The 24,945-nt window shown below is 39.1% G+C and overlaps 1 protein-coding gene across 5 annotated transcripts in view; it reads left to right on the top strand.

The window, feature by feature from the left end:
- The window catches only part of SKAP1 (src kinase associated phosphoprotein 1), a 502,470-nt gene that overhangs the window by 18,108 nt on the left and 459,417 nt on the right, over positions 1-24,945 (top strand). For all 5 annotated transcript variants that reach the window (XR_005555500.1, XM_039333275.1, XM_039333273.1 and 2 more), the window contains exon 3: positions 19,220-19,245. Coding sequence is in view for 4 of the 5 variants with exons in the window: in XM_039333275.1 (XP_039189209.1) it covers positions 19,220-19,245 (26 nt within the window). In the remaining variant the exon portion in view is untranslated. The remainder of the gene's footprint in view (positions 1-19,219; positions 19,246-24,945) is intronic.

Genomic DNA, 24,945 nt, shown 5'->3' with positions numbered 1-24,945 from the left:
TCCAAGAAGAAAGATTCTTATTGAAAAAAAAAGGCACAGTTCTTTTAAATATTCTTAGAAAAAAAAATAGAGAAGAAAAAAGAAGAAAGAATAAAAACCAAATTCTTACTTCTGTGTTTAAAAAGTTAATCTGTATCCAAGTTTAACTTTGTAATGCAAATCAGGCAAGAAAGACGATCGCCATTTTACTTCCCACTTTCCCTTTCTTCTAAAGGGAAAGTGAACAAAAGAAGAGGAAGAGGAAACTTGCTGAGGTTAAAGGCACCATCAAACTTGAGCACAGTCTCTCCTGGTCTGCTCCATCTGCTTTCAAATACTCACAAGCAGCTGGAAAAAAAAAGCAGACGTGGAAGCGGCAACTTGCTTCATCCCAAAAACTTCGGAATGAAGTCTCCCTGGAACGCGGAGTTGCTCAGGCTCCGAGGGAGCTCTACCCTCCGATCCCCAAAATAACAGGAATCCAGGGGAGCTCTTACCTCTACCTGAGAGCTCTCCTCCTCCCTTTACCCAGGGAGAAGATTCAAGCTGCGGGACAGCTGATTGTCAAAGTCCCGCGGCTTTTACACGCACCAGGAACGGGCGGCTTTGTAAAATGCCACCATTCGTCATCGCTGGAACCACCGGAAGTCCAGAGTGGAAGCCTTTTAAATAGTTCAATTGGAGCCTATCTGAATAAAAAAAGATCTACCACCAAAGTATAAGATAGCACCTAATTTTCTATCTTATTCTTTTAACTGGAAATGCTAAGGATTAACATTGAGATCTGCACAAAAAATTATGATCCTCCTGTGCAAAGTATAGTAGAGTTGATAAGAGCAATTTAGATTTGCTAAGACTTGAGTATTGTAGAAAAAAAAACACCAATCCTCCACAATAGAAATAGGCTTATGTTCAGCCAGAATGACTGTATTTGAGAAAGGATAAATAACAACTTTCAAACTAACAGGAACTGGAGAGATACTTGGTTCAGGATAATTGAGCCTTCAAGAATGATACATACATTTACAAACAAATATGTGGGTAAGGTTTTGTTTTTTTTAAAATCAAAATCTTATTAGTTAATTTAAAATGCTATGAAAAAAGATTATTTTATGCAATTTTATTCAAATGAGGAATCCATTTAAATCCATGTCCTAATTGTATATTTGTATATTTCTTGTACAAGCATGCATCATAAAATTAAATATGTTGGCAGCTAAAAAGAGTTTTGATATCAGAGTTGGGCAATATTTAATTGCCCAGTTATTGCTGGATTTAATTGCCAGGTATTGCTCTATTCAAATAGTCCAGCAACATCTAAAGCTGCCGGCCCATGGGCTGGATGCATCATGCCGAAACTGTGCCCATCCCATTGCCAGCAATGGAAAAAAAGTCGTGATACATTGCGACATGTCACGTGACATTGCGAGTTTGACACTCCTGATCTAAAGTGTCATACTTTCCTGTTCCTACTTTACTGTATATTGTTAGTCAATTCCAATAAATGAGTTGTACCCATCATATTTGAAAAACTCTGTTCATTTACATGAACGTGCCTGATTATTGCATTTAAGATCCTTATTCATTTAAGATCCTTATTGTTAGGAGGGTGGAGAAACAAAATCCATAGGAGCATGTGCAATTTGGAATTCAAAATTAGGCTCCTCATTAAAATTTGTAGATAGGAAATTGCATTTTTCTATTGAACATTTAATGGATTAAAACATGTCTATGTTTTTCAGTTTCAGAAAGATTTCTGGTCCTGCTTTTTATTTGACAGGTTTTGATATATCTATTTTATCAGATATGATTCTGTGATTTTAAATGGTATATTGCCTCACACATTTATTGGATGAAAGGATAATTTATAAACATAATATCTCTAATAAATAATCCAAAATCACTATCGCTTTTACAGTACAAAATTTATGTCTGTTTGGAGGAGCAAATTTGAATCTTATTTTTCTCTGTTTGGATCATAGTTGGGTCATATTTAATATACATAAAGATACTTAGCAAAATTACTAGCTTGAATACCTAGGCTCATGTAATATGTTATTCAGTGTTCTGATACTTTTAATTCTTCATATTTTTAACTGCAGGCAGTCTGAGACATGTGAGAAAAATGAGTTCTCAGTAGTATCCATGTGAAACCACAATGACGTCACACCACAATAATTATAAATGGGCAACTACCATTCTCCAGCAGGATGGCTGTAGAGTCCAATGGATGGGTTCTATGCAGCCTTCCTGCCCGGCAGACTGGGTAAAAACTTTGGCCACACCCCTCCTTTGGGCATGACCCCAGTTTTGACTCAGTCTCGAAGCCCGTAGCAGTCAAAAAAATTAGCTCCTGAGAAATTCAACTTGAAAGAGAAAAATTCTTCCCTTTTCTGCCATCTCTCTCTCACCTAGCCAGTTCTAGCAGAAAGTCATCTACTCTGCTGGCTCGGGGCTCCGAGCCGTTGCCAGATCTCCGTTTCAGGAGGAGATTGCCGATCGACGGAGTGGTGAGAGTATCCCCAGGGGCTAGAGATTCTGTCCAGAGGAATCGAGCCGGTCAATACCTAGGAGAGCTCACCGCTCTCCGGTACACCGATCAGCTGTAAAGCGCAAGGATTCCCAGCCCGTTCGGCCGACAGAGCCGCTGTGCCGCTCGCCCCAATCAGCTGAAAGGCGCAGGCCTCGAGGCCGAACAGGCCGCTTAGCCGCCTTCCTCCATCGGCGCTTAGGGGAAGCAGACAATAGGCTCAAACTTCTCCCCTCTTGCCCCAGAAACCTCCCAGCCACCCGCAGATAGCTGCGGTCCGGGGGGGGGGCTGTGCCATCGCAAGGCTCATGTCTCTGGGCCTCTAGGCGGATTGCTTCAACATCAAAGAATCGCCATTTTGAGCCTCGTGGCTCCATCTTCAGTTAGCTGTTGGAAGGCATGGCCTCCTCTCAGGCGCCATTTTGACTAGTAAAGTTCAATCCGCCATTTTAGGTGGATCTACCATCCGGAGTTCTTTTACTTGTATTACAAATTTGATAACTTGATAGTATTATCTATCCAATAATACAACAGCATAGTAATAGAAGGAGAAGGGAAGAAAGAGCGAACTACCTCCTCATAACTTGTGGTCTGTTTTTACAGCCACAGATCGGGGAAAATAGTTTATCAATTTACAAATGAAGTCTTATTAGGTCTGGACATCCCTGTCCACTGACCTTGGTGAAGGAATTGAGGAGAATTTGAATTCTATCTAACTGTTTTCCTTTTGTGACCCTTAGTCACTGCCCTACAGGATCCTGCCTTTCAGGGAATCTGTCTCTCCGGCCATTGTTTCTGTGCAGAAGAGGGCTCTTAGTCCCCAATTATCTGCAACTGATCTGTGTACCTTAATTCCCCACTCCAGGTATTGCCTACTCGGGGTACCTGGCACAATGGCAGACAATGTCTCGTATTCAGCTATGCAGGTCCCCCAATTGTCCCCCCCACAACAACAGCAAAAACACAGATCCTCTGAATCTGAGGTGGGGGGGGGGAGAAGAAAGCGAAGACAAAACACCTTACCCAAAGGGGACCATCCAAAACAGCTGAGCGAGAGGCCTCGAGGAGACATTTGGCTCTAGAAAGACAATTTGCCAGGGCCCAGAAGACTAACTCCAATGGGACAAACATGGTTTCCCCTGCCCCATTGCCGGCCCCCTCAGCAGAACCTACTTCCCAGGAAGTTCTCAGAACTTGGTCTCCTCTGGGGGAAACCGAACAGTTAGATTCCTCTCATTCCTCTTCACCAGCATCTACACCAGACCATTTTCCCACTGTAGCTAGGTCCAAGGACAGAGCTCAGGAGGACATATGGTCGGCCCAATTTCAGGCATTCATGCAGGATGCCTTTTCTCAATTTATGGCCTCTAAGGGCCAATTAGCTTTTCAACCATCCCATAAGGGACGAAACAGGGCTCCGCCTACTAACATTTCTGAGACTTCCTCTCAGATAGGAGAGGGAGACTCATTAGATCAAGACATGACAGACATGCCCCTTTCGGAGGATGAGGGGAGCACTCCTGAGCAGGCGACGAGCTCTGGCCTCTTTGATCCAGCGCTTCTCAAATCACTTCTGATAAAGGCAGTTTCTACGGTCAATTTGACCTCAGTCCAGGAGGAGAATCCTTCCACAAGCAAGGAGGCAAACCCTCTCTTTGCCAAAAAAGTCCCACAGGACAAATACATCCCCTGTCCGGAGGTCTTCCGCACCACGGTAGAGGAGCAATGGGTTTCCCTCGCAACTCCACCTACACCCAATAGCGTGGAAAGGAAGCTTTTCAATGTGTCCCCTTCCTTTTCGGGGATGCTAGATGTCCCTGCAGTAGATAGTCCCCTGATCTCATTATTTTCTACCTCTGCGATTCCAGGAGACATGGCGGAGGCCTTGAAACCAGAGGAAAAGAAATTTGAACATTCCCTCTGTCGTTCCCACATGGCAGCAGCTTGGGCGGCCAAGGTAGCAACATCATCATCCTTCTTCGCAAGGGCCTGCATCATGTGGCTGCGGGAGTTGCAAACCACTGTACCTCCAGATCAGGTCAGAGCGCACCAAACTTTGGCCAAGATATTGGCCGCCTCACAATTTATGGCTGACGCTTCACTGCACGCAACCAAGTATGCGGCAAGATCTATTGCTGCCACAGTGGCCTCTCGTAGACTACTGTGGCTCAAAAATTGGAAGACAGATCTGAAGGCCAAGTGGCGTCTTTCGACATCCAAGTACAGTGGGTCATCATTATTTGGATCCATCCTAGATCCACATGTAAGCGAGAGCAGGGATAAGAGAAAGATTCTAGTCCATCCATCAAAGAAATTAGACAGAAGAAGCAGTCAGGAGTTCCGGAGGCAAAGTTTCCGCCCAAGCAACTCCTGGGACTGGAGACAAGACCTTTCGATCAGGCTCACGATCCTTCTACTCGAGGCAGGATCGTCCCCAGGATCGCCAAAACATGGGAGCCAGAGGCCAGTTCCAGTCCAGACGTTCCTTTAGAGGATCGGGAGGCCGACCCTTTAAACGCGCCAAGTGACGCCAGGCAGGACACTCCCATAGGGGGTCAGTTAGGCAATTTCATCGAAGTCTGGGAGCAGACCACTACCGACGCCTGGTCTTGGAGACGGTCAGGCATGGTCTGACCTTAGACTTTTGTTCTCCCCCACCAAACCGGTTCATCAGATGTCCCATCTCCAGAAAAGCACACAAGGCAAGGTTGGTTACCTCGGCCATAGCACACCTCCTATCAATTCAGGCCATAGAGAAGGTACCAAAAGGAGAGGAAGGAAGAGGATTTCATTCTATCCTCTTTGTGATCCCAAAGACATCAGGAGGGTGGAGAGCAATATTGGACCTAAAGGGCCTGAATTATTACGTGAATTACAGGAGGTTCAAGATGCAATCCTTGAAATCCATCCTAGCCAGTGTCAGGAAGGGCGACCTCCTGTCCTCAATAGATCTCACGGAGGCGTACCTGCATATCCCCATCCATTCCAGATACCGGAAATTCCTCAGATTTACCTACGTGGGCTGGCATTACCAATACAGGGCCCTACCCTTCGGTCTATCCTCAGCCCCAAGGGTATTTACCAAAATTCTAGCCGTAATAGCGGCCCATCTCAGGCTGATTCCGGTGCGCGTACAGTTTTATCTGGATAACATCTTGATTCAGTCCAGCTCGCAGGAGCAGGCAAAAGTAGACCTCCATACCACAATCCGAATTCTACAAGAGCACGGATTCTCGGTCAATATAGACAAGAGCCATCTCACCCCCTCAAGGAAACTGCAGCACCTAGGCGCGGTGATAGACTCGTCCCAGTGCAGGGTATACCTTTCCCAGGAGCGTCAGACCAGCATCTCCAAGCTTGTTCACCAAGTTCAGAGAAACAGGAGAGTACCTCTGATACAGCTCTCGAAGCTCCTGGGAAAGATGATATCTTGCATGGGCATTGTCCCATGGGCAAGACTCCACTCAAGGGAGTTGCAGTGATTCCTCCTCCCCTACCAGAGGAGGAATCTCAGTACCTCCAACAGGAAGGTCTTGGTGCCACAACAGGTACTGAGATCACTGAATTGGTGGATATCTCCCATGATACTCAAGGGGAGTATATTCAGGGAGCCGAACAGGATTACGCTCAAGACAGATGCGAGCCTATTCGGATGGGGAGCACATCTGGGAACCCAGATAGAAGGATCAGAAGGACTTTCTCACAGCATCAATTGGCTGGAACTTCGGGCCATTCACCTGGCTCTACGTCAATTCTCCCACCTAGTAACGAGAAGACACGTTCTCGTTCTAACAGACAACGTAGCAGCCAAGGCCCATGTCAACAAGGAGGGAGGAACGTGATCCGCGGAACTAATGAAGGAGGCATTAGCTCTGGCTTGGTGGGCAGAAACCAATGTGAGCTCCATCAGAGCGGAACACATCTCAGGGGAGACGAATCTCCAGGCAGACTCCCTGAGCAGAGCCAAGGTGGACCAGTCGGAATGGCGACTGAATACGGCTCTGTTCGAGGAGATCTCCCAGAGGTTCGGACAGACGCATTTGAACCTATTTGCCACTCCGAAGAACACACAACTCCCCAGGTTCTTCTCCAGATTCCCGAGTCCGGGATCGGAGGGAACGGACGCTCTCAGGTGTCGGTGGCCGGCGCAGCTCCTGTACGCCTTTCCACCGCTACCATTAATACCGGCAACCATACGCAAGTTGATCCTGGAAGGCGCAGAGGTAATCTTGATTGCTCCACATTGGCCACGGCGCCCGTGATTTGCCAACCTCGTGGATCTTTCGATATCACCCCCATGGAGGATTCCCCCGGACCGAGTAATTCTCAGTCAGGGCAAGCTGTTGCATCCAGATCCGCAATGGCTACAACTAGCCGTTTGGCATTTGAGCGGCAAAGTTTAGCCAAGCAATCCTACTCCTCAGGGGTGATATCGATCATACAAGCATCAAGAAGACCTTCCACAAACAGGATCTACGATGCTACATGGAAAGGTTTTTGCAGGTGGTGCGTCCCTCCTCACCTAGATCCAACCGCAGTATCTATTCCCAATATCCTAGATTACCTATTGGAGGGACTTAATAAGGGCCTATCAGTTAACACTATTCGTAGACAGGTATCGGCCCTCTCAACTGTACTTTCCTGTGAAAACTTAACCTCCCTGGCGCAACATCCAGCGATTAGCGCTTTTTTAAAAGGGGCGACCAACACTAAACCTCCTGTTATACACAGGTACCCGTCTTGGAACTTGCCCAAAGTTCTTCAAGCCTTGACATCAGCACCATTTGAGCCTCTTGACTCATGTTCTCTTCATCACCTATCGCTGAAGGTAGCCTTTCTAGTGGCTATTACTTCAGCAAGGAGAATTTCGGAACTAGCAGCACTGTCAGTGAGGAAGGACCTTTGTACCTTCTTCAAGGATAAGGTCGTTCTTAGACCAGACCCTGCTTTCATTCCGAAGGTAAACAGCATCTTCCACAGATCTCAGGAACTGATCCTTCCTGATTTCTGCCCAAAACCCAGACATAGGCTAGAGCATAGATGGCACAAGCTGGACGTGTGTAGAGCACTGTGTTTCTACGTGAAGCGCACTTCGTCCTTCCATAAGACGGAAGCATTATTTGTTTCCTTCCAACCATCAACTATGGGAAAGAAGGTGTCATCTTCTACCATAGGTAGGTGGATTAGAGCCTGTATAGCCCAAGCCTACGTCTCGCAGGCACTTCCAGTGCCCACACACGTGACTGCCCATTCAACACACAGCGCAGCCACATCTGCTGCGTGGTCAACACTAGCGTCGGTGGAGGAGATTTGCAAGGCCGCAACCTGGTCTTCTTCTGTATTCATTAGGCATTACGTTTAGACTCCTTTGCCACAGCGGATGCTGCCTTTGGTAGAAGAGTGCTACAGCAAGTCGTATCTGCTCAGGATTCAGTGGCCTAGACACTCCCTCCCAGGGGGATATGAGGGCTTTGGTATGTCCCATCCATTGGACTCTACAGCCATCCTGCTGGAGAAGGGGCGTTGTCTTACCTGAACGCCTTTTCTCAGCAGGATGATGTAGAGTCCAAGCCCCCCCAGATATTAGGTCTAGGCAGGTATTGAACAAGGAGCTAACATATCAATTCCAACAAAGGTTCTCGCCTCAGTCAAAACTGGGGTCACGCCCAAAGGAGGGGTGTGGCCAAAGTTTTTACCCAGTCTGCCGGGCAGGAAGGCTGCCATAGAACCCATCCATTGGACTCTACATCATCCTGCTGAGAAAAGGCGTTCAGGTAAGACAACGCCCCTTTTATTTTTATTTTAATTCTTAAACTTTTTTATCCTTAAAATTTTTATTATTTTTATAAAAAATTCAAGGTGGCAAATATGCCTAATCTTCCTTTCCCCTTCTATTTTCCCCACAACAACCTTGTGAGGTAGATCAGGTTGGGAAAAAGTGACTGGCTCAAGGTAACTTAGCCAGCTTTCAGGATTAAATTGAGACTAGAATTCACAGTCTCCTGTTTCTAGGATAACACCTTAACCACTATACCTTTATATCAATATCTGTAGGCCATTATTGTATAGCTTTATGAATGACACAAATATGTAAATTATTATATTTACATGATGACATATTGATTCTTTACCACTTTGCCTTCTTCCCTCTCATATCCTTGTACATATCCCTGCCTTACTAGAAAATCAAGGGAAAAACTAGACCAGGGGTAGGCAACCTTGGCTCTTTTATGACTCGTGGACTTCAACATGGCTGGCTCAGGAATTCTGGGAGTTGAAGTCCATGAGTGATAAAAGAACCAAGGTTGCCTACCCCTGAACTAGACGATCAAGAGAAATTAGGTTAGGAAACTGACTACAGGTTAGCCCTTGCAAGTGAAAAAATGTTTTGAAACCATCTTCTTCCTATTGTTTCATTTAGGTACTGTATAGGAAATTGCTTAGACTTTTCTAGATTTTAATAAACAAATAAGCAAACAAAAACTCATTAAAAACTTGGTACAATCAAAGGTAGATTATTTCTTGCTGATTTCTATGATCATAAAATGAAACCTTGACAATCCAACTTTTTTATTCCCATTTTATGAATTGGCAATTCAGAGTAAATATATATGGATTCTTCAAAGCAAGATGATTGCCTTAAGGAAATCTATTTTTTTTCCCAAAGGAAAGTTTCTGTAGTTGGATATACTGAATTAAGTATATAAAATAGAATAAGGGCTTGGTCTCAGAACCTCTCATTGATGCCTAGGTTGAATTTTTACACAAAGAATATTAAATCCTACTATTTGCCTTTCCCTTGTCTCCTGAGTGTAACTAGTTTGGGGAAAAATAGCTTGTGAAAGAGGTAGTATAATGTCTAAGGGAAGTTGACTCCTAATATCCTTAAATATAAAATGTTTGCAGAATTAATTAATATAAGCCAACCATGGATGACTTTAATGAATCATGATTTTATTTTATTATTGTATGTATGTATATTTGCAACATAAATACATGCATTTTGTATGCTTTCTTTTTTCTTAAGTTATTTTCTTATATAATTTTGTGCATTCTTTGTCTTTGTTTTATCTAGTTAATTAAAAAATTAAAAATGCATAATGCCAATTCAGGGAAAGGGAAAACCCTATCATTTCTGACATGCTATAGGGATTTTTCTGTATCTCACACTTAAATTCTGGGCACTAATATGGTTATATGATTCTATGCATGCACTGACTGAACAGAGGTGGATTTGAATCCAATATAGATTGTACTATGAAATTTCAGTGGAGAGAAACTATGTGAAAAAACTTGATGCAGTCCATATAATTACGATTCTTTAAATTGTAGTTGTATTGTTTTAGGGCACTGGCAATGTAATCACTGATGATTAACATTTCTCTTTTATAGACTGGTTGAAACATCTGATCTTTATATGTCAATCTTTGAGTTCATTGAAATAGCAGATATTTTATCTTTCATAATGTCACAGTCAGGTTATTCCTTGCAAAAGAACTTCTGTGATGCTTGCACTATATTTAAATCAATTTCTTCTGTTGCTTAATTAAGTACTTAGTTAACAACTTGAGATTGTGTAATTAACAACCCTGATTGCTGTGAATAATGCAAAGCTAGAAGTGCTGAATGCAGGAGATAGATAGAAGCTTCTGGATAAATAAACAGAGTGAATTTTTTTTAGGCTAAAAAATTGAGGTTTCTGCTTTCTGAATGTTTTTTTTTTTTCTACCTGTGGGGAAGTGTAAATAATACACAAAGATTAGTCCTGTCAGGAACTTCTTCTTGATCATGCTGTATCTTCTTCCTTGAATATATTGCAGGAAGGGAGCTGTGTTAGTCTATGATAGCCAAAAATCAGGAAGAGTTAGATGACATATTTTCATACTTAATAATTGTAATTAAAAGGCATATGCTTTTATGAATCATGACTGCTTCCCCTCCCCCCAAGATACTCCATTATAGATTCCAAAGCAGCCATTCTGGAACAAAGAAACCTCACCAGCACAGTTGAAAGAGAGACTATTGAACTCACATACAACAAAAGGTTTCAGTCTATCTCAGAATGTCTTAGCAGGGATCATTTTTATGTTGCTATTTTTATGATGAAATACTTGTTATCTGTCTCACATATAACCTTTATCTGCATTGATGCTGACTCGGAGCCAGGAGATTGTGTATTCTAGGCGTCTCTTAATCATACCTGGGTGTCTTCAGGCCAATCATTTTCTTTCAACCCACCTCACACGATTATCATGGGGAATAAAGGTAGGAGTGTTTACCATCTTGAATTATAAGTAAAAAAGCGAACTAATAATCTGATGCTAACCCACCCTCTCTTATGCCACTGTTGAGGTCACCACTATTCTCATGTCTGGTGGGTGGGATGCAAAGAAGAGGAAGCATGAGCAGCCCAGAGCAGCCCGTGAGTGAATGCTGTGGTCAGCGCAGATTTGGCCAGCTGTTGCTGCTACTGCCGCCACTGCTGCCATGGAGCAAGCCCAACTCCTGGCACTGAAACTGACCCAGCTGCTGCCTCAAAGTCACATTTGTAGACCCTCTGCAAGAAAAAATCCCGGAGAAGAAAATCCCGGTGGAAATTGGTAAATGAGGAGGTGGTAATCGAAAGAAGAGGCAGGGGTTGCCTTGTATGCTGGGAAGGCAGGGAGAAAACTGAATTGGTAAGGCTTTGAGGCAGAATTGGAAAGAAGCACAGGGAACTTGGATAGCTCCACCCCCCCACCCCATCTCTGCCTGCAAAATAAAACACCCCCCAAAATAAGCTCTAATGGGTCTTTTGGACCAAAAATAAATATAAGACTGGGCTTATTTTCAGGGAAACACAGGGTACCAGCCTTCATTTTTGTTGTCCACCTCACTTTTTCTTAAGGCATACTCTGTACAGTATATGGTGAATAGAGTCATAGCTTTGGGATTCAAAGAGGACTGGATCATGAGGGTCTTGTAGGATCTTCTTATAAATCTAAACAGTAAATAGAATTAGTAGAGATGTTGTCTTGATACAATGCATCTTTTTTAAGTTGGTAAAGGAATAGTGATTGTGTTTCATGAAGGAGGCTGCAGGATCAACAATTACGCCATATTCTAGTTTTTCCCATGCAGTGAAGGATAATAGGTGAGTTATCAATCAATCAGAATAGAGCTGGAAGGGACCTTGGAGATCTTTTAGTTCAACCCCTGCTTAAGAAGGAGACCCTATCTCATTTTCAACAAGTGGCTGTCCAGTCTTTTCTTAAAGATCTCCAATGATGAAATACCCACAACTTCTGAAGGCAAGCTGTTCCACTGGTTAATTGTTCTCATTGTTAAAAAATTTCTCCTTAATGCCAAGTTGCTTCTCTCCTTGATCGGTTTTCATCCATTGTTTCTTGTCTTGCCTTCTGCTGTTTTGAAAAATAGATTGATCCCCTCATCTTTGTAGCAGCCCCTCAAATTTTGGAATACTGCTATCATGTCACCTCTATTTCTTCTTTTCTTTAGGCTAGCCATACCCAATTCCTGCCTGTCTCCCTTAATCCTCTTAGTTGCTCTTCTCTGCATGGATCAATATAAAAGGAAAAAAGAATGACATTACTATAGGTGTAAGGAAAGCACTCCTGCTAGGAAAGCTGTGCCCCATCCTGATGAGCAAGTGCTAAGCTTTGATGTCACCTCTGTCCGGAAAACATTGCAGACAGTTAACATACGGAAAGCAGCAGGGCCAGATAACATCCCTGGATGTGCCCTCAGGGAATGTACAGAGGAGCTGGCTTGCAGCAGGCAGTGGTCCCATCGTGTTTTAAGATGCCATCATCTTGCCAGTGACAAAAAAGTCCACAATTACAGGCCTCAATGATTACGGTCCAGTTGCGCTGACATCCACCATTATGAAATGCTTTAAGAAGCTGATAAACAACATTATTATATCTAGCCTCCCGCCAGCATTTGACCCACTTCAGTTGGCCTACCGATGAAATCGCTCTATGGAGGATGCTATTTCTTCTGTTCTCTATCTGAGCTTGAAGCACTTAGAGGAAAAAAAATACTCACATACATTTGTTGTTTGTCGACTTCAGTTCGGCGTTTAACACAATTATTTCCCAGCATCTAGTGGACAAACTGGGCCTTTTAGGCTTAAACACTCCTTTGTACAACTGGATTCTTGATTTTCTTACCAACAGGCCCCAATATGTGTGAGTTGGAACAAATATCTCTAATACCATTTTCTTGAGTATAGGTTCTCCTCAGGGGTGTGTCTTAAGTCTGCTGCTGTTCACTCTGTTGACCCATGACTGTTGTGCTAGGTTTGCCACCAACCATATTGTGAAATTCGCAGATGATACAATAGTAGTGAGCTTTATTCAGGATGACAAGGTGGAAGCTTACTGCAAGGAGGTTGAGGGGTTGGTGAACTGGTGTAAGGAACTAGATTTAAATACCAGAAAAACCAAAGAGATCATTATTGATTTCAGAAAAAGAAGACACAGCCATACTTCTCTTTGCATTAATGATTCACCTGTGGAGATGGTTACCAGCATCAATTTCCTGGGTGTGCAGCTAATGAGTAGGCTGGCTTGGTCACTCAACAGTGAGAAACTGGTGAAGCGGGCTCAGCAGTGCCTACATTTTCTGCATTGCATGAGAAAAACACATCTTCCTTCCCCTGTCCTGATCACTTTCTACAGGGGGACGATCTAGAGCATCCTGTCATACAGCATCACAGTCTGGTTTGTAAGCATCACTGCTTCAGATAAGAAGGCAATGCAGAGAGTGGTGAGGATGGCTGAAAAGATCATTGGCAGCTCCCTCCCTCCCATCCAGGACATAGCACAGAAGTATTGCTTGAGCAGGGTCCATAAGATTATCTGGGACACTACACATCCTCTTCTCAACCTGTTTTCCTTGTTACCTTCTGGGAGGAGGCTTTGTGGTATCCGTAGCAGAACATCCAGATTCAGCCATAGTTTCATTCCATACAGCATTAACCTTGTGAACTCTCAAGCTTCCTCCTTCCGTTATATATTCAAGATGGACTGTATTCATATTTATTTGTTATGTATATGTAGGGGTGTGGGTCTATACATATGTTGTACATAGTATGTTTAAGTGTGTGTCATGTATGTGTTTCACTTTGAGAGCGGGCAACTAAATTTCATTTACTGTTGTGCCCATAATAAAAGTTATCTTATCTTATCTAAACTACAGTCCACCAACCAAGCAGAAGAAATAGATGAACTTTTGCTAATCAATTAACAAATGTATATAAGAAACACCACAGTAGTAATGGGAAATTTAACTATCCTGATATCAACTGGGAGACAAAAATCTGCAACAGTTGGGAGATTGAACAGATTCCTAACCAATCTGGCTGACAACTTTGTCATCCAAAAGGTAGAGGAGGGAACTAGAAGAAAAGCTATACTGAACCTAATTGTTACTAATAGGGAAGAGGTGATAGAGGGAGTTGAAGTTGCTGGAATTTGGGGGGAGATTGACCATGTCATGTTAGAATACAATATAGTGTGAACACAAGCAATAGAACATAACCCAACCAATGTCTTAAACTTTAAAAGAGTTGATTTTAACAAACTCAGAGCCTAGGAAAGATTCCATGGATGAAAATTTTAAAGGGGAAACAACTGAAAAAGCTTGGGAAACTCTGAAATATAAGATCATAAAGTCCCTGTCCAGCACAATACTACTGAAAAAGAAAAACAAGAAATCCAAGAAGAAACCAGCATGCTTGCACAAAGATCCCTCTATTAAACTGAAAGACAAAAAGGACAAGTACAAAAATGGAAAGAGGGACATATAACTAAGGCAGAATATCAGCAGATAGCACGAATCTGCAAAGATGAAGTCAGGAAAGCAAAGGCTCAGAAAGAAGTAAGACTTGTAACAAAAATCGAAGACAATTAACTTTCAACTTATAAATAACAAGAAAAAAGTCAAGGAAACAGTTGAAATGAAGGAAAACTCACTCTCTGGGTACAGGGTAAATCTTATATCTTAGAAATACTGCTTATATACTTAAGTTTAAGGAAATGAACTCTGAGTGGATTGAACCTCTTGAAATTTCTTATTACGGTACTTTGAAATAGATTGTGCATGTGCATTTATTGATCAGTCATTTTGTCTCTACTTCAGTGGTGTCTAGCTAAGGAGAACAAATTAATCTGTATAATAGAATATGTACAGCTGAATAGAAAGAAAAGATTTCTACTCCCTACCTATACCTAGCTATGTTGTTCAAACTTTTATTTCTTCTCTGGTTCACTTTTTAAAATCTCATTAGTCTTCATGAAAAGTCTACAATGGAGAGGTTGAGGAAACTAAGGAAAGATTGGATTGCAGAATGGAATAGGGTGACTTATGTCTACTCAGTGAGTATCTATGTGTCAATCCCAGAGGTGGGATGCATAACTTTTTAAAAAAATGACCTTGGTTTTTAAACAACTTATTAGGGCTACACTCTAGTTTTAGTGGAAAAGTATCTGTCTTGTATCTGAATATGGGAAAAATACACTATCAAACATGTTTTTCTACATTCTTAATGTTTTTTTTGAAAGAATGTAAACAGCACAAGATTATAGATAAGGGCTAGTTTTATTATAGGTCAGGGAAATTTCAATGCTTTATAGTTCATAGTGCTATGGCTAATTTCAGCCTTCCATAAATTCCTTCCATCCAAAATATTGACTGTAATTTTCATCAGAATTAGCTAGCATGGTGATGGAATCATATGATGGGATTTATTTATCTGTTTTTTCTTATAGATTATTAAATATTTTCTATATTTGAAACTGTACATAATGAATACTGACTAGTCAGATTAGTTTCAAATTTTCTCCATCTCACCCCAGTTATGTTGTCAAAAATATACTTTAAGTATTTTTAAAGGCATCAATGATGCATTCTGCAATTTTCCTTCGTACTTTGTACTCACAGCCCCCTTTTCCCTCTTCCTGCTTGTAAACCTGTTTATTTTTCCTTGGGTGGACATTACAAGTTAAACCCAGATTTGTTGAGATCTAAGTTAAATACATGCTGTGTTGGTTTTAGTGTTCTCTGTTGGCCAGAAGTTCAGGAGAGTGTAATTATACCTAGACTTTATGGATCTGTCTCATGGCTTGTTTATTTGAATCAGTTTTGCAGGCTAGAGGTTTTTACTAAATGGATTCCTTTACCTGCCAACTTTCTAAAACCCTTGGTGGCTCCTTGTCCTTAGTTTTTATATCACTGATATTGTTGTGAGCTTGATAGATCTTTGCACTCAGAGCAAAAACCATATGCTGTCTGTATCCATATCTTCCGTATCAAAGGGGGAAGATGAACAAGTCTAACATTGGGAAAGTATATGCTGGAAAGTATCATATGTAAACCTCATGGAAAGTGTTTTATGCTATTCTTGTGCAGTTTTCCTTTCATGTTAACACTTACTCAGGAAAATGTTCTATACCAGGGATCCCTAAACTCTCCAGCTTATTGATCCTTTCATGAAGTTTCAGATTGTTTATTAACCACCAAATATTTATTATATGAAAATAATTTAATAAATACTATTTTAACTAATAGTAATTTGAATAGCAACATTGATCACAGTAATAATAGCTAGTCCCATCAATCCTTGGGAGTCGATATCAATAGCTTTGGAAAATCCTGTTATACAATATTTTAGATGTTTCACAATAATTTTTTAAAAAACTTATAAATTCATTTTATGATTGGATTCATAGCATCAGACTATTCAAGGGAGAAAGGTGGATATCCTAATCTAAATAATTATAGTATTTACCTTCTAAATATAAAGCTAAGCATGTGTTGTGAAACCTGCTATTGGAAGTTAAAATATTAGATCTAGGCTGACTAGCAGTTAATATTTTATATATTAAAAACTCACCCTCCTAATGAGTTCTGATTTGAGCTTAACAGCTGACAGTTTGTAATGTTAGTTTTGTTTCTATCCAGTGCTACAAAATACGTTGCTAATACACTAAGTTTTAATTACACAAAAGTAGTGAGAATTGATTCCAGTGGAATCATGATAGGGATAAAGATTAAAAGCCTCAACTCCCCAATCCTAATTGTGTTTCTTTTGTGCTCACTATGTTAGCATTTATAAATAAATAGTTACTCAAGGAAAAATCATGTACATATCACTTACAGTTTGGACCATAATTCTTGGAAAACATTTCATAAATACCTGTACAATTTCCCCTTTTCCCTTCTTTTTTCTCCTCCTCTGTGTGTTTATTCCACTTTTCAGATCGTTCTGATTAATAAAACAGAGGCAAGCCCTACCCTCAAGCTTTCCGTCCAAAAAGAGAGCAGGAGTGGAAATGATGAAGATAAAATGTTAGACTAAAGACAAAATCAGGATATGCATTATAAAATTAGTGGGTGGAAAAATGAAATATTCTTGATACCATGATGTATCTATTTATAAGTGAAGTGGTAAAACCAATTGATTTCATGGTGAGTGTCTGCATAGAACCTGCTCATCCCAGAAGTGATCTACTGAAAAAATTTCTTGGCTACTCTAATATGTATACTGTAACTCAGATTTACTTTTGAAAAATGATCCAATGTATTGTATTAAAAATGACGGGTTAGGGACAGATATACCAATCCTTTTGGTCAAACTGAAATTGAAAGGGACAGAAAATCATTTTTGGCACCTAGCATGATAAATGTTATGAAGAAGACAAATTCAAGAGAGATTAAGCATCCCTCTCAAGAAAAGAAGACACGAATTCATTAGAATTACTCTTTCTGATTAAAAACCATTCAGTATAGAAGAAAGAAAGAATCCTCACACTGAGGGAAAAAATAATTTGAACAAATGGGGAACTGCAAGTGAGCAATTTAATAAGTCGGTAAGAAAAAAAGTTTTGTTACAGATTGCAAAGAAAGGAGGTCTACTTTCAATTGATAAAATTATTAAATTCATCATTGTGTAAAAGAATCAGAACCATTTATGTAGTTTGCAACACAAACTATTGAAGCCTATACACAAGAATCTGGTCGACCACTAAATTGGTGCTAGATAGGCCAATGGAATTCAAGGAGGTCTTTGCTTGACACTGCAAAGACTCTAAACTGATATTGCATTTTACTGTGCCCCTCAGCTCTGCTTGCTCTTTTCTTAAATTGTGCTTGCAATTTCACATTCTCTATTTTTTAAAAAAAGATTTGATTGGCAGCTATAATTAGGCATGCTGAATATTAAAGTTTAGGAACTGCAAACCTAAAAAACTTTTGTCCTCAGTGCCTTTCATAATTGTATTAAATCATAGTTTGTTTCATCATGGCTTACTAACTATTAAAATTAGCTGAATTTACATGTTGTACTAAGACAAAAATTAGACAGACCACATTTTGACTTAGTTGCTGGGTCATTATCAGTGCAATCCATGAAGCATCTGGATTTGTAATGGGGGGCAAATATCTTCAAAGCAATATTCAGAAATTTTGTGACCAGTATTCAACTCTCTTATCTCAAATTATGACTGTATGCAGTACACTCCATTATTAATAGAGTATCATATTTTAAAATGTCAAAAATACATACCGTTATATGAGATAATACTAAATTATGTTATGTTGGAACCTTGTGTTAGCAAGTTCTGTTTTTTTCTATAGGATTTTAAAAAACACACACAAAATGCATATAAAAATATAACATCACAGATAATAAGGTATATATTCCTATTTTCTGGTTTTATATTTTTATGTTTTATCCTATTCTTATCTGCTCAATATTCTAGGAATGGTGTGGAATATAAGTAAAAGAAAATTAAAAAGAATGTATCATTTATTACAGTTTAATATTTAATAATATTTATTAAAGTTAATATTAAAGTATCATTTTATTGCTGCCACAATAAAAATACTTTCAAAAGTTTACATAGAATAGATATAAATTACAATAGTAGGAATAAAACTACAACAAAAAAGAAAAATAATCATATGAAATAAACTGCAAATAAAAATCAAAATGCAATATTCATATCAGGAAAAGGTTGTTTGAAAAAAATTGGTCTTGAAAGAAATTCTGAAGGACCAACAGAGAATTAACGACTACAATTCTGGTTGCAAAGTGGGACAATTGTTAAGTGAATTTTGTCCCATTTTATGACCTTTTTTGCCACAGTTATTAAATGAGTCACTGCAATTGTTAAATTAATAACATGGTTGTAAAGTGAATCTGGCTTCCCCATTAAATTTGCTTGTCAATAGATTGAAAAAGATGGTCACATGACATTGTGACAATGCAACATGAATAAATATTGGCCAATTGCCAAGTGTCCAAATTTTGATTATGTGATCGTGGGGATGCTGCAATAGTCGTAAGTGCATTTTTTTAGTGCACTTTGAATGGTCACTAAATGAAAGATTTTAAATTGAGGATTACCTGTATAACCATGCTATTTAAGCTGATCATTTTAAAAACCTCCATTTGTTTGATCAAGTTTGACTAATTTTATTTTTTTAGAATTAGTTTTACTAAAAATAGTAAAATAAAAGCAAGAATAATAGAAATATTGATTCCAGATAAATGCGTACAAAATAGAACTTAAAAAACTGTCTAATATACAATCTGTTGAAATGTCTAGAAATAACAGAACAGTCAATAGAAAATACAAACTATGTATACAAACATTTGTGTAGATTCTGTTTTTCAACAGGTCTTTGTCATTTTGTTTTGTTTAGGTATCAGTGGGGATTCCTACCAGGAGGTGAGTGTACATTTAATTTTTTTATCAAGAAAGTAGATGATGATGTAGACTAACATTCTGTTTGCAGAGTGATAATATATTATGGACATAGATCTTCTACATTTTGGCAGCTTGCTTGATTTCCATGTAGTTTTATTCATGTCTTTGAAACTGGTTAGAAAAAAAAGCTAAACTAGTATATAGAGCAAAGATCCCCAACCTTTTGGGCACCAGGGACTAATTCTGTTGAGAGAGGTTTTTCCGCAGACCAGAAAGGGTGTGATTTTGTGTGCTGCCTGCATCCCATGGAGGGGGCTTGCTTGTTTGTGTGGAACAATTGCTGGCATACCGCGGCCCGGTACCGGTCTAGAGAATCAATTTTTTAAAATAAAAATCTTGCTGTCTGTTTTGCATCATTTTCTTTGACATCTATCTTTTTTCCCTATTTCCTAGGGATATTTTTCCTTTGATATATTTTTCTTTTCTTCTAGGTAATATAATATGTGATTCTCACTTTTTTCCTCCTTACTTTATGGCATTGGGGGCAGGGTAATTTTGAAATATAAAAAGATAAGTTTCTTTTTAAAACTTTTAAATTTATATGTAATACTAGAAACTGCTTTTTAAAATGTTAGCTATAATTTTTTACAATTTGAAAAAAATAATAAAATGTATTTAGTGTCCAGTCATTCTCAGTATAGTTTATACTAAAGTGCTACAGATCCATGTATGTTTCATGTTTGTATACTTGTATTTAGGAAATCAAATGGAATTTGTGGTGTTAGAATGCCTTGACCGGTTCAGCATGGTTCCTTACTTGGTAGATTTAGAAAAGAAAAATATTTTTATTACACCACTTCATCAAACTCTCAAACTCCTCCTGGTAATCACCCTCATTATCATCCTGAATAAGGATTACCACTGTTGTATCATCTTCATACTTCACAGTATGATTGGTAGCAAATCTTGCACAATAGTCATGGATCAGCAAGGTGAACATCAGCGGGCTTAGGACACAATCCTAAGGGAAATCTGTGCTCAAAAACATGGTGTTAGAAATATTAGTCCCAACTCGCACATACAGGGGCCTGTCAGTGAGAAAAGCTAAGTTAGTAGCACAATTGTTAAATGAATCTGGCTTTCCCATTGACTTTGCTTGTCAGAAGGTCACAAAAAGTGATTGCATGACCCTGGGACACGCAACCTTCATAAATATGAAGCAGTTCCCAAGCATCCAAGTTCTGATCATATGGCCATGGGGATGCTGCAATAGTTGTAAGTGTGGAAAACGATCATGTCACTTTTTCAGTGCTATTGTGACTTTGAATAGTCACTAAAAAATGATTGTAAGTTGAGGACTATCTATAATGATCTGCTTTTCAATGTGAGAGGCATTTTTGCATAAATTGCTCCTTGTATGAAAATAAGTTTATAAAATCACTGTATGAGAGCATGAGTGCTTCTAAAGTAGATGTCTCTAATCCTAATATCAGTCAATTTGCAGTAGCATAAGACATGCCAGAGACTGGACAAAGCAGTATTCATTCTGCTGTACACTTTTACATGGAAAAAGTGTAAGAATAACACACGAGACTCGCATGTTGATGAATGTGATGTTCTCTGCCTCCCATCTCACAATGGAACTTGTTTGGTTAATATTTGCTTCATGTTCATAAAAAAAATATGGTTAAGGTAAAGCTGTTTTCTTGTTAAAAATAAAGCTGAATACATGGAATATTTTTAAAAATGCCTTATATTAACTTAATTTCGTTCATTGGCTTCAGAAATAAAATTCCCACATGATAGCCACTCATCCTCATTCAGTGTCATGGGGAGGGGGAACTCCATTTCTAACACATGTTCATCTCTGGCAATGCAGAAACGTCAAAAATGCAGTGGTGCCTTGAATTCCCACTAGAATGGTGTTATCACATTTTAATATGAGTCTCGGTACTTCTAATTGCTTTCAAATCATTGTTTTTCTGCATTTCCTTGATGAACTGGGCATCTGGCGTCATTGGAGAGACAGTGAAGCAGACAGCTGTGTTCAGAATTTTTGAAAAAGACCTGATTAGAACACATAAAAGGATTTTTTTTTCTTCCTAGAAATGTTTACAGCCATTAAAAAAACTTTTGCTGTTTGGGTTACTTTGCTAAGAGAGATCTTTACCCTATACCCATAAGCTAGGATTATTTAAAATTCATTTGTACTGCATACCTGCTTTAAAATTTTGAGTTCACTCTTTTTAGTTTGCCAGGTCTATAGGGAATTCAAACCACAGCAGGCTAAATTAATCCCTCTATTTCCCTTTCTCTATATTATATCTGCTCTTTATTTCATAGACAATATATCTGGTTATGCAGAATATATCCAGATCAAATTGTTTATAATGTCCAGATCTAATTGTTTATAATGAGTATAAAATGTGTTATCCATGATGAGTATAAAAATACCTATGTTTGTCAAGCCATATAATATTCCCCAATCCTTTTGCTAGACAGTGTATCATTTCCAGATCTGTAGAAGAAATATGGTAATTTTGGTGTTGATTGGGAATTTTTCTAGTAGCTAAGAGTTTTTTCTTTTTCTTCACTATAGTCATACAGTTGTCCTAGCACTCCTTGAAAAATTACCTCTGGAAATATTGCTACATGATCCCATGTTTAAAGGGCATTCTAAATCAACTGTTTTATTTCCCAGCAACATGAATAGAATCTCAGACCCTTTGCTGAAGAAGAAAAGCACTTTTTCTCATGTACTGAACTTTGCCCTTCCTCAAAGATTATTTTTAAAAAATTCTTATTTTTTTTGCTTCTATAATATACGATTAAGTATACATACACACAAAACAAAACACACATATGTATTACAATAGATATGTAAAATCAAATCCATTTTTGAAAAAGAAAGTAAATCTTGCCCGTTTGGAATCATATTAATAATCTATTATATTCATGCCCAATTCAGAAGCAGAAAGTGAATTCATTTATTTATTAATCACATTTATATAGCCACATTTAATAACTACAGAAAATTCATGTTAAAAACAATGTAGTCATCTAATCAAATCAAATAATTCAACTTTATAAATAGCTGAAGAATATTAATGCAATGGTATTATTCTTTTGCTTCTATGAAAGCAAATGTATGTAGATCTAAACTCCTCCAAAACATTTTCCAATTTAATAATTTGAAAGAGTCAGAAGCTACTATTTCATCAGATCCAAATTGAGAAATCAGAATATGTTTAACTTGGTTGGAAGTCCTAGTTTTTGCAATATATGAAGTATTTTGAAGAATCTAGTGCAGTGATGGCGAACCTTTTAGAGACCCAGTGCCCAAACTGCAACCCAAAACCCACTTATTTATCAACAGGTGCCAGGTGGGCGTGGCTTCAGTGGTCATGGCAGATTGGGTAGGCAGGGCTAGGGTGGCGGGGGCCAGTCCCTCGCCATCTCCGGGGCACGACACATCTCTAAGTGCCACCTCTGGTACACTTGCCATAGCTTTGCCACCACTGATCTAGTGTATTAATACCATTTTCTACCCAAGCCCTAAAAAAAGGAATTAGTTTGTAATCCTAAAATTAGATATATGCTAAATTGTCATTTTTAAAAATAAAAACAGAGTTTATTTATCTCAAATTTTTTCAGATATGTCTTCAAACTGAATTTAGGCTATCTATGAAGTTCAACACAATCTTCAGCAGTGGGTTGTCTTTTCACTGCAAACTAGTAAATTAAACTGAGGTGAATATATGTTACATTCATTTCAGTAGGACTTAAGTATGACTTATTTATCCCACTTTCAAACCTCTGGTTGTAAATTTGCATATCAACTACTTTCCAGTAATATTGCTTTTAGTAGATTTCTACTGAATGGTGAATATAGTTTTTTAGTTATCATAAAAGACAAAATGAAACTAATGTATAAAATAACACTCAGTTTATTTTGCTATTTTTACAGTATTGATAATAGTAATGGGAGTTTAACCCATTTGTGTATAAACTTATTTTCTTGTATGCCATTATGTATTATCAAATCAAGCTGTTGCCTGTCTTTCAAATCAGGCAGCACTGATAATACTTTGCAGTTTTTCAGTTGAATTATAGCATATTTTGGTGCTTTTAATAAGTTTAATACAAATTCCATTTCTTATATCAGCACTCTCTCAGATAATATAGCACTTTTGCGTCATGAGGGAGATTTTGTCCTGCTGGTTTTCCAATAATTTTATATTAAAAGGACTATTGAAAAAAAAGACCGGAAAATCTGCATGATTCAAAAAACATCAGCCTGAAAAAATGATTGTATATGTCTGGCAACACAGACCAGGGAATGGATATAATGGTTAAGAATAGTTAAAATATTTGCATATGTTAGATTGTGCCTATTATTTTGGGTCAGAAACTCAGTGATTAACCTTTGCAGTTAATAGAAACATAAATACATTGGACAAAATCTATTGAATCCTGGTTAGGCAAAAATGGCATTCTCTTCTATTGAAACATGACATTCTTTTAATTAGCAGAATTAGAGGTTAATTTTTGGTATTACTGTTTTTATGAAAGTTAATTTAAGACAAATTGCTAGTTTCATCTAGGCAATTGTAAAGAATTAAACTTCAAAACATAAAGCCCTTCTTTATAACATACTAAGCCATTTTCTTCTGGTGGTATCTTGAATGTCTAAATGCAATTTTCCCCAACATTTTACAAACGTTGATTATATGTATTCTAGCAGTTGTTCTAAATCAATTCTATCCATTTTCTAGTAAATATATTATTTTATTTTTATTACATTTGTCAAAATGTCTACAAAATCTGGCAGCTAAGGATCACAATATCTTTGCCCTCCCACCATATGCAGTTCATAACCATTTCTTTCAGAAATCTAATGCAGGCTAGAAAGGGATTATGAGAATTGATTTTGATGTCGACTCCAGTGTCTTCTTTCTTAAATCACTCCTCTAATAGGCATCAGAAATCTTTTGTTGGATCAGTCATACAAAGACTGAAGTCATAGTTTAAAAAGAGATCAAACATCAAGCATATTTCCCTGTTACTTCTACGGTAAATACCACTGTCTCACCGCTCCCTGCTGCCATACTTTTGTTGCCAGAAGGCTTATGGCAAAAATCTTTAGAACAGATAGATAACAGGGAATCTCTGTTAATAAAGAAGGATGCTACTCTACTTTTTTCAGAAAAATATATGGTAATTTGACTTATTTTACTTTTCTTTTTCTATTTTGGGCTCCTGATCTGTGTGCTCTGGATGAGATGCAGTAGTTGCTATAAGCTTTGGAATCCCAAAAATGTCTTTTTCTTCTGAATTTGATTACAAGCTCGAAAGCAGAGATATCAGACTCAGTTTCACTGAGGGCCGCATCAGCACTGTGGTTACCCTTGGGGGGCTGGGCTGGGCTGGGTGTGGCCAGGGTGAGTGCGGCCTATTGGGTGGGTATGAATGGAGTGGTTGGCCTACTGGGTGGGCATGGCCAACTCTACATCGTTCTCGTCAATGGTGCCTGTGGGGGCCTGGGCAGGAGTGGGACAGATCTGAGGGTCTCTGGCAGAAGAGGGTGGGACGAGGACAAGTGCCAAGACATGGTCCACTGGAGGACCCTCACTGTTCCTCTCAGGCTATATGGGGGGAGGGCTGGATGGTGGTGCGGGCTGGCCAGAGCCCTGGGCAGCAGAGGTCAAATGCCCAGCCTGG

The sequence above is a fragment of the Crotalus tigris genome, unplaced genomic scaffold, assembly GCF_016545835.1.
Source record: "Crotalus tigris isolate CLP2741 ecotype Arizona unplaced genomic scaffold, ASM1654583v1 scf7180000024472.5447098, whole genome shotgun sequence".
In the NCBI taxonomy this organism is placed as follows: Eukaryota; Metazoa; Chordata; class Lepidosauria; order Squamata; family Viperidae; genus Crotalus; species Crotalus tigris.
Note: the sequence above shows the minus strand (reverse complement) of the source record. Positions and strands in the feature narration are given on the sequence as shown.